Here is a 9,939-nt window from a genome sequence, read left to right as displayed (position 1 = left end):
TAAATATAAGTAATAAGGAATCATTCTTTGAATATTATGAGGTGATAATTTCGGTCGGGGCGTGATCAAATCTATCAGCCCTTCGGGCTTTATTGGATTTGATCACGCCCCGACCAAAATTATCACCTCATAATATAATACTCAAAGAATGATTCCTTATTCCTTATTTAGCACAACTACATGTACTACTATAAGGCGTACATATATAATTTAATTTGTCCATAAAAAATATGAATATTCCATTGTTGTTTGAGTTATATTACTAGTACATTAATTATTGACCAATAGAATACAATAATCATAGTATAATACTAGAACACGTTAATTCCTTACTAAGTTTTACTCATACTACATGAAAAGCTCTTGGCCAAGAATTGGTTGGCCATAAAAACGTTCTAAATTTCAGCTTTTCAAGTGTACATATACTTATGTAGGAAAAAATATAATTTCCATGTACCCGTGTTTGCAAATGAGTAGCTAATCCTTCATAGTTTTTATAGTATATAAAATAGCAGCTATTCACGTACATATGTGCAAACACATGCATTTGGAAAATATTGCTATCTTTCCAGATGTCGGAATCTATATTCCAACTCGCTAACACAGCTCAACACTTTCTGGAGTGTGGCACTGATAACTGTGAATGGAACTGCCAGTTTTACTGCAATGATTGTCATCTATCTCTGTGTGAACAATGCAGAGATGAACATCAGAAGAGTCCTGATACGAAGAACCACCAAGTGGTTCCTTATCAACAACGCAAAAGACAACTCCCAGAGGAAAAATGTCAATACCATAAAACTAGAGTTATTGATATATTTTGCAAAGATTGTCATTTGTCAGGATGTTCGAAATGCGCGATACAAGATCACCAAGGGCATGTATTGCTCGATTTGGAGGTGCTATATTCGGAAAAAATTTTCCTGTGTCTTTCAAAAATCTCCCAGATTGATCAATATTTTGTATCCACAACGCAGGATCAACAAAATCAGATAAAGAAAGATGTCGAAAAGACAAAGAACTACATGGACACCATGAGAACTTTGCTCAAGTCTGACGCCGAGTCTCTAAAGCGTCTTGTGGACGAGGTGATGTTAAAGAAACTGGAAGAATGTGAAGAAATTGAGCAGTCGTTGATCGAAACTTTGAACAACCAAGACAAAGTTTATGAAAATTATAATTCTTACTTGAATGATCTAAGAAAAGAGTTATATTGCTACATATCTGATAAAACACTCTCTGGATTCAACAGGATTCATCAAATCATTGTGTGAAACGGATGAACAGACTGCATAAATGATTGTGAGAGCGGCATTAGTCTTAGTATACTGCCGTTAGGAAGTTTTGAATTACTCGATATTTATTTATTTGTTTAACAGCAGTACTTGTCCGCATTCCCTGTGATGTCTGAACTACTGAAACTTGAACTCTAGTGACAAGGTTCTCCCTCCCAGGAGGGGGATGGTGGCGGTGTACAGCATGATGGGTCTGCTACTTGGCAGTGTTTCCATACTCTTGAGCAGGGGTGGCATGGTTGGACGAGACCTGAACAGTGTTGCCAATCAACTGATTTACACAAGCTTACTCTTGGGTTGGTTTGCTACCAAGAGGCTGGTATGTGGGCTTTACAGGCCCAACAGGCATGGGATGGGAGAGGGGTGGGACTGGAATGGGGGCCCCGATATTTCCCTAATCCTTGGGGATAGAGTGGAGTGACTTCAATTGACAGACTTAAGGGAAAAAAATTCTAAGGCAAATACCTGTATGTATTGGAGTCTGGGGCTTTGAAATGGGTGCCAATATAGGGTTAATATAATAAAAATATAAAAATATAATAAAAATATACTATAAATTATCAGATTCTATTTTTCTACTTTATTGTTTACAAATTGGATGGGTCTCTTGTCCATCTGCATGTGCAGGGGCCCCCGCTGGATGACATCATGGCCTGTTTACTGTTTAGGAAGTGGAATGACTTCACAAACACTACACAAGTATATGACATGACAACACAGACAAAGCATGGGACCAACACACTGCAATATAAACAATAACATTGGTATCATGATTAATGGTAAATTGTAAAACAAGTACAGAAAATGTAAAAGTTTATCCCACTTTATACTCTTTTATACTCCTTAATATCATGAATAAATGTATAATTGATATGGAGAAAAAATTGTTTAGTTGCAAAAATAAGCATTAATTTGTGAAATTAACTTTAAAAAAAGCTAGAGTGAAGAAGTTGAAGATGTATTTTTGTGGGCACCACAATCTGAGAAGTTAGGTAGGGGGGCAATTTTTACATAGAATTGAGCTCTCTGAAGATGAGGACTTTCATTTGTTATCATATTTCAAGTAATCTGCTGTAAAATTTAAGTCATACGTACCATAACCCCTAGGGGTTCTAAAAGGTCCAATATTGATGAAATATTCATATTTTTCATATTTTTTTTTAATTTAACAGAAAAAAATGGAGGCTGTACTATTAATTTGTGATCCTATCACTCTATTAGACTTTTAAGTGGTTTCATTCGTTTCTGAGGAGAATTTCAAGATAAAACCAATACCCGTCACCACCAAACCAACCCTACCGATCTTTGCACCTAGTGATATAGAACCTAGTGATGATGGAATCACCAAACTTCTTGGAAAATTGTATTTTCCAGACATTGAGCTAAAAATTAGAGAAATAAAACCAATGGAACTTGAAACTGTTTTGCAAGAAGAGGGGAATGGCGAAAATAAAATGAAACAATCTGATATGAAACGATCACTTTCTCTTTGTTCAGATGTCACTGAAGTCCGGGAGTTCAAAGTCAAAAATATTAAAAAGGCGTGCCACTTTTCACTAAATGCTCCAAATGAAATATGGGTTAGTGATGGTATTGGACGTAACCTTGTCGAGACTGATCTACAGGGCAATGAGTCGGATAAAATATATACTGTAGGTGGTTATGGCTACCACACAGTCACACTGGACCGGGATCTTATCTATACTGACGGAGACGAGAAAGCCATCTTTAGGGTAACACAGGATAAGAAACCAACTCAATTCATTAAAACAGGAGACTGGGCACCAATCAGCATACACTCCTCCCACATCAACGGGGACATACTGGTGGGGATGGTTACGGACGAAGAGGCTAAAGTCACCAGGTACAACAAGATCGGAAAGGAAATACACAGCATTGAGAGTGACTACAAAGGAGAAAAACTGTATTCGGAACCACACTACATAACAGAAAACATTAATGGTGACATTTGTGCATCAGATGATGATATGCATGCGGTTGTGGTAGTAAATAAGGTAGGACAACACAGGTTTACATACACTGGCTGCTCAAAAGGGTTTTTTCAAATGATGTCCTCGTTTATCATTAAAGCGCCAGAGTTCTTGCCTTATGGAATCTGCACAGATGCTCTTGGTCACATTTTGGTTTGTGATTTTAACAGCAACGCCGTCCACCTTCTTGATCAGGAAGGTCAGTTCTTGTCCCTCGTAATCACAGAGAAACAAGACATACAGTGTCCCCTTAGTGTGTGTGTAGATGATGAGAACAATCTGTATGTTGGCCAGCAATCCACCAACACAGTGAAAGTTTTCCAGTATCTGAAGTAGAATAATGACGATGTCAATATTTTTTGTCTGTAACTACACTGTCATCGTGCATTTTTTGTCGGTATCCACTTTGTCATTGTTTGAAAACATCTGCAAAGATATACTTATGTTTGATGAAGCGAAAACTGTACTAAAAGATAATGCAGAAAACAGGATTCATCAAATCATTGTGTGAAACGGATGAACAGACTGCATAAATGATTGTGAGAGCGGCATTAGTCTTAGTATACTGCCGTTAGGAAGTTTTGAATTACTCGATATTTATTTATTTGTTTAACAGCAGTACTTGTCCGCATTCCCTGTGATGTCTGAACTACTGAAACTTGAACTCTAGTGACAAGGTTCTCCCTCCCAGGAGGGGGATGGTGGCGGTGTACAGCATGATGGGTCTGCTACTTGGCAGTGTTTCCATACTCTTGAGCAGGGGTGGCATGGTTGGACGAGACCTGAACAGTGTTGCCAATCAACTGATTTACACAAGCTTACTCTTGGGTTGGTTTGCTACCAAGAGGCTGGTATGTGGGCTTTACAGGCCCAACAGGCATGGGATGGGAGAGGGGTGGGACTGGAATGGGGGCCCCGATATTTCCCTAATCCTTGGGGATAGAGTGGAGTGACTTCAATTGACAGACTTAAGGGAAAAAAATTCTAAGGCAAATACCTGTATGTATTGGAGTCTGGGGCTTTGAAATGGGTGCCAATATAGGGTTAATATAATAAAAATATAAAAATATAATAAAAATATACTATAAATTATCAGATTCTATTTTTCTACTTTATTGTTTACAAATTGGATGGGTCTCTTGTCCATCTGCATGTGCAGGGGCCCCCGCTGGATGACATCATGGCCTGTTTACTGTTTAGGAAGTGGAATGACTTCACAAACACTACACAAGTATATGACATGACAACACAGACAAAGCATGGGACCAACACACTGCAATATAAACAATAACATTGGTATCATGATTAATGGTAAATTGTAAAACAAGTACAGAAAATGTAAAAGTTTATCCCACTTTATACTCTTTTATACTCCTTAATATCATGAATAAATGTATAATTGATATGGAGAAAAAATTGTTTAGTTGCAAAAATAAGCATTAAATTTGTGAAATTAACTTTAAAAAAAGCTAGAGTGAAGAAGTTGAAGATGTATTTTTGTGGGCACCACAATCTGAGTAGTTAGGTAGGGGGCAATTTTTACATAGAATTGAGCTCTCTGAAGATGAGGACTTTCATTTGTAATCATATTTCAAGTAATCTGCTGTAAAAAAAATTCAATTTAAGTCATACGTTCCATAACCTCTAGGGGTTCTAAAAGGTCCAATATTGAAGAAATATTCATATTTTTTTTTAATTTAACAGAAAAAAATGGAGGCTGTACGATTAATTTGTGATCCTATCACTCCATTAGAGTTTTAAGTTTCAGTTTATTACATGTATTCAGGATACTCTACGTACCATTCGATTCATTTTAAAATGACAAGTTACTCAAGTAAATTCATTTCTATTTTATTTCATGCAAATCATTCATGCTTGAAGTAAAAAAAACCCCAAAACAAACAATGCAAGCAACCGCACACTACCAGAGCAGCAGCATAAAAAAAATTCCCGGAGGGGGTCCACCCCACAAACATATACATGTATCAGAATAAATTAAACTAGCCTAGTCCAACCCCTAAAACATTACTACCAGAGTACCAGTATAAAAATTACCCATCAGGGTACAAACACCCCCAACCCCACCCCAGCCCCCCACCCCCAAGATAAAAACCACTTTCCCTGTCTCATATAAGGGATGTACCAAGGGTCAGTCTCTCTCTGATTATGCCTTCTAATATATCTTAATCTTAATGTTGTGAAAAGTTGAACTTTACAAAAAAAAAGGTTGTAGTGCAAGTTAGATTTATGTACTAGGTAAACTTTATGAATTGCAATATTTACAATACTATACTGACTCAGCCTATCTGTATGACAACTACCCAATTTTTTCTGAAACTTGCACCATTTTACACTGTGTACAATAACTGTCAATATGACAGACAAATCATTCCTACATATTTACAAGTGTATATATAATATACAGATTACAGTTGTACACAACAATTCTGTCAATATGACAGATCTCAATATTTACATGTATATATAATATACAACTAAAACTGGATGGAGTGTCCATCAAACTGATCAAAAGTCTCAATGTCCACACAAACCAGCACACTTGTACAACTAGAATATCTTTGACAGTTGTCTTCTTCTGTGTTAAGTGTCATAAAATCCTACTTGTACAGATCTAGACACCTATAGAAGTCTGTTACAGAGTATTAGAACACCAATTTTTTGTGAATTTTCCCATGAGACAAGTCTTTTTGACAATTTTTCCTTATGCGAGCACAGTGGTTCACATGATCAAAGCACCATCTACCCGTACTTTTCCAATGTCACCATACAAGGTACAGCTTTATTGCTGAAAAGAGAAGAAAAAAGAAGGCAATTAGATAAGAACCATTACAAAATTATCTTGAATAATTTCAGTGCCCAACACATAAACCAATTTTTATTCACTTGACATTGTTAATAATTTACATCAACTTCCTGTATGATCATCAGAATTTAACCTTGACCTTTACTTTTTATTTTGATCAAGGTCACAGACAAACTTTAGTACATCTATACTTACACACAAGTTCCTTCTTTAGTAGACAATGAAGGAGGTGTCAAGCTCAGAATGCTGCACACACCGTCTCCTAGCAACCTTGTGCTTCCTTTGCTGGGGCAGTTTCTTTTGTTGCGGAACATTGAGGTGCATGGGGCGATGTCTGAAACTGGTGCGAGTCAGCCACTCAATCTGTTCAAAGAAGAGAATGATCACTTTCAATTTGAAATACTGAAAAGTTCTCTTTTCATATTACTCCCTATCTAAACAGTACTAATTATGAATACCTACATCATCTGTATACCAGAATACTATTAATCATAAATATGACTACAATTATTGTTAATACATACGGTGTGGGTGGGTTGCGGGACAGTTGGCAACTCCCTTCTGTCTTCTGACTTGTTGATTGCACTCGTCAGTTTGTACTGTAAACCAAAACCAACAAAATCAGTTCAGTGAGTTGAGCCACATATTAATGCGCCTGTACTTTTAAATTGACACTGCATTTATTAAGGTTTAGTTTATCATTAATAAAACTTTATAAACAATAATTTGGTTTGCTAGTTTTCATAGAATCATATGCCAATGGAAATAATGCAAAACTGTTGTATAACAGTATTATGACAAGTCAGCTGGTAATAACTTGTAGTAGAGATGATCTTAGAACATTGATATGGGGTCAACAATCATGAGAAATGATCACAAATCTCAGAAAGTCTTACATAGTCATTCATGTGCTCTTTCCATGCATGACGGAAGGAGACAAAAGATGGCTGTTGCTGTAGGACACAATAAAGCACAGAGTGAAAGAATGAAACAGTCGAAAGAGAGAATGAAACAGTACACAGAGAGAAAGAGCGAGGACTTTGAACAAAGAGAGAGAGAGAGAGAGAGAGAAGGGGGGAGACAGACAGACAAATTGAGACAGAGAACAGAAGAGAGGGACATTTTGTGACACTGTTTCACTAAATAACCTTGAATTTTATTCAAGTGCTTTATTCTTGTTGTTTTTTATTCAAGTCATATTGTGTATATATACAAATTCATGATGTATTGCATATTTTATAGAGTATATGAATTACAGTTCTTAACATATTATATAGACTGTTGTTAAAAGAATATGAGTATTACATGTATATGACCCACTACATGTATTTGAGGGACAAAGTATAACTATAGTTTCAACAATTGATAATGTGCTGGGGTGGGGGTGTCATTACTATTTTTTTTAAATCTGTCCAGACTACACAAGTACTCACACTAGATTTGATGTGGAGTTCCAGCAACACATCATACCACTGTCTCTCGTTGGAATGATTAGATGAGGCATCTAAGCTATGCTGAAATTTTCAATATTTTACATTATTTTTTTCATCAATCCAATCTGCATATTTATATTCAGCATTTTTTGGAAAATGGACACAAATGATAAAATCAATCTGTTATGACTACAAGTAAAAATGCTAAACCCTATTAACCATTCGCTGTCGCCCCCCCCCCCCCCCCCCCCCTTGCGCCAATCATGTTGACTATTTGGTATTAGACTTACTATAAAAAAATATATAGAGAATAATACATACCCTTTTCCATATCACATCCTGTATCAGCCCAAGACTCCAATATCAGCCCGAGGGATGATATTGGTCGAGGGCTGATACAGGTTGTGATATGGAAAAAGGGTATTTATTATTATATTTATTACATAATTAGTAATAAATTATGTAAAAAGGCATCAACTTGAACAAATTGAATTTAAAGAATAATTGAAAGTACATGTATTAAATAAAAATATGAGTTCTTCTTGTTTTAACAAACATGAAGCTACAGAAAGGAATTTCTTCAGGTTTTAAAAGTTGACTGCTTTAAAACATTTCAACTGCACTTACAAATGTCGACTGTAACTGAAAATGTTTTATTTTTCGTCTGTAAACATGCAAAAATGCCGAAGCGAAAAAAGGCAGAGGAGTTCCGCAAGGGGTGTGATACGGATCCGTATTAGCCCTGGAGGGCTGATAACCTGTATCAGCCCCGGAGGCCGATACGGATTTTGTGATGTCATCTGTATCACATGTGCAAAAAACCTGTATTTATTACTAAGTATGTAATAAAAATAAATATTTTTTTAAAAGTATATTAATTAAGGTTAATTGCATCATATAATATCAATATTGGAAGTCATGAAATGAGAGAAATATTAATTCTGTAGGGGCCTAAATGATAATTTGACATCCACCATTTTGGACAAAAATGGCATCCAGCATCATGCAGAGAAAGAATTCACCTTATTAAAAGTTAAATTAATGCTCATGTATTTAAAAACAGTTGATTCTGTGTAAAAACACGTCTGATTCCCACACACATGGGCTGGCGTATGAATTATCCCCGGTATCCAGCGTATGACGTCGTTAAGGGTAACGTCATCGCTGTAGGTATATATACCGTTACGTTTTGGTTACCGCGTTAGTTACTGCATTTGATCGGTGGCAATCAGACGTGTTTTTACACAGAGCGCAAAAATCAAAGAATTCACTATGAAAAGAGAGCGATCATCCGAAAGAAAGAGCAAGAACTCGTCAAAGAGGGTAATGGCTCTCAGAATGTAAAAGGTTTGGAATGAATTCTAATAAAACATTTCACACGGTTCTCGCACGCTTTGTTCGTATCGCTTTACACACCTGATGTGACCCGCAATTCACGACTTCCGTGTAGGTAGTAACAATATTTTTTGTGCAAACATTTTGCTGAATGAAAAAAAAACCCTGAACAATTTAGATTTTTAATTCTGAAATTACAAGTTCTCAATCGTAAAGGAATAGAAAACAGGAAATTACCAGGTAACGGGAATATGCGTTGGATTATGAATGCAACGGCTGACGTGGAGGGGAGGGGGGGGCTGTAAAAATCGCGTGAGTCGTCATGGTCATTGTAAAAAAAAATTGCAAAATTTAAAAATATATTGATAAAGGTAATTAATTTATTTTAAAACTTTATTTTTATTCAAACATGTTGGCAATTTTTATTTGATAAATATTAATAATGATTACACGTGTTTTCGTCAAAGAAAAGTAGTATTTTACCATGCGTGATTTGCAGAGCTAGAGTTACTTCCCCATAGTGATTTGGCGGGAAAAACATCTATTTTTAGAAACTACATATCCTTACCTATCAAACGAGTACATTGAATATATACCTTACCAGGCATCATTTTTTGGTCAATTGTACATCGGATACCTTAACATACCTTGTAGTTAAGAAATATCCACCAAATAGCATAATCCCTGATGCAAAGTCGATGAATTGATTTTGAGTCATTGATCATAAAATTTGACGTCATAAAATAATGTCGCGTTTGTTTTGGCGCACTTTATTTTTTAACTTGAATCTATAAGGTAGGCTAATTTTGATTTTAAAAATTTAAAAGTATAAAAACATCACATTAAGATTTATAATTCTAGAATGTATGAAAAAGGTTATGAAGTTTACTGTTTAATAAAGTAGTAATATACCCTAAAAGTACATGTACAGATACAAATTATTACTGAGCCGGTTTTCCCTCCATTTTTTATTAGGCCTATTTCTTGTTCCTCTTTTACATTATGAAATATTTATATTCAATTTGGTTCTTTTTTCTCCCTTTTTCCTACTTTTGCTGCAT

The 9,939-nt window shown here is 35.8% G+C and overlaps 1 protein-coding gene across 1 annotated transcript; it reads right to left on the bottom strand.

The window, feature by feature from the left end:
* Positions 1–5,125: 5,125 nt before the first annotated feature.
* On the bottom strand, positions 5,126–9,589 carry LOC117684386 (uncharacterized). The gene is made up of 6 exons (XM_066067422.1): positions 9,526–9,589; positions 7,544–7,624; positions 7,007–7,063; positions 6,635–6,709; positions 6,306–6,473; positions 5,126–6,092 (listed from the first exon to the last, which is right to left on the bottom strand). Exons 3-5 carry the CDS (start codon positions 7,016–7,018, stop codon positions 6,321–6,323), a joined length of 240 nt encoding a protein of 79 aa, XP_065923494.1. The 5' UTR covers positions 7,019–7,063; positions 7,544–7,624; positions 9,526–9,589; the 3' UTR covers positions 5,126–6,092; positions 6,306–6,320.
* Positions 9,590–9,939: the final 350 nt, after the last annotated feature.

Source organism: Magallana gigas, chromosome 7 (genome assembly GCF_963853765.1).
Source record: "Magallana gigas chromosome 7, xbMagGiga1.1, whole genome shotgun sequence".
Taxonomy (NCBI): Eukaryota; Metazoa; Mollusca; class Bivalvia; order Ostreida; family Ostreidae; genus Magallana; species Magallana gigas.
The sequence above is the reverse complement of the archived record's forward strand: the minus strand, read 5'-3'. Positions and strand labels throughout refer to the sequence as shown.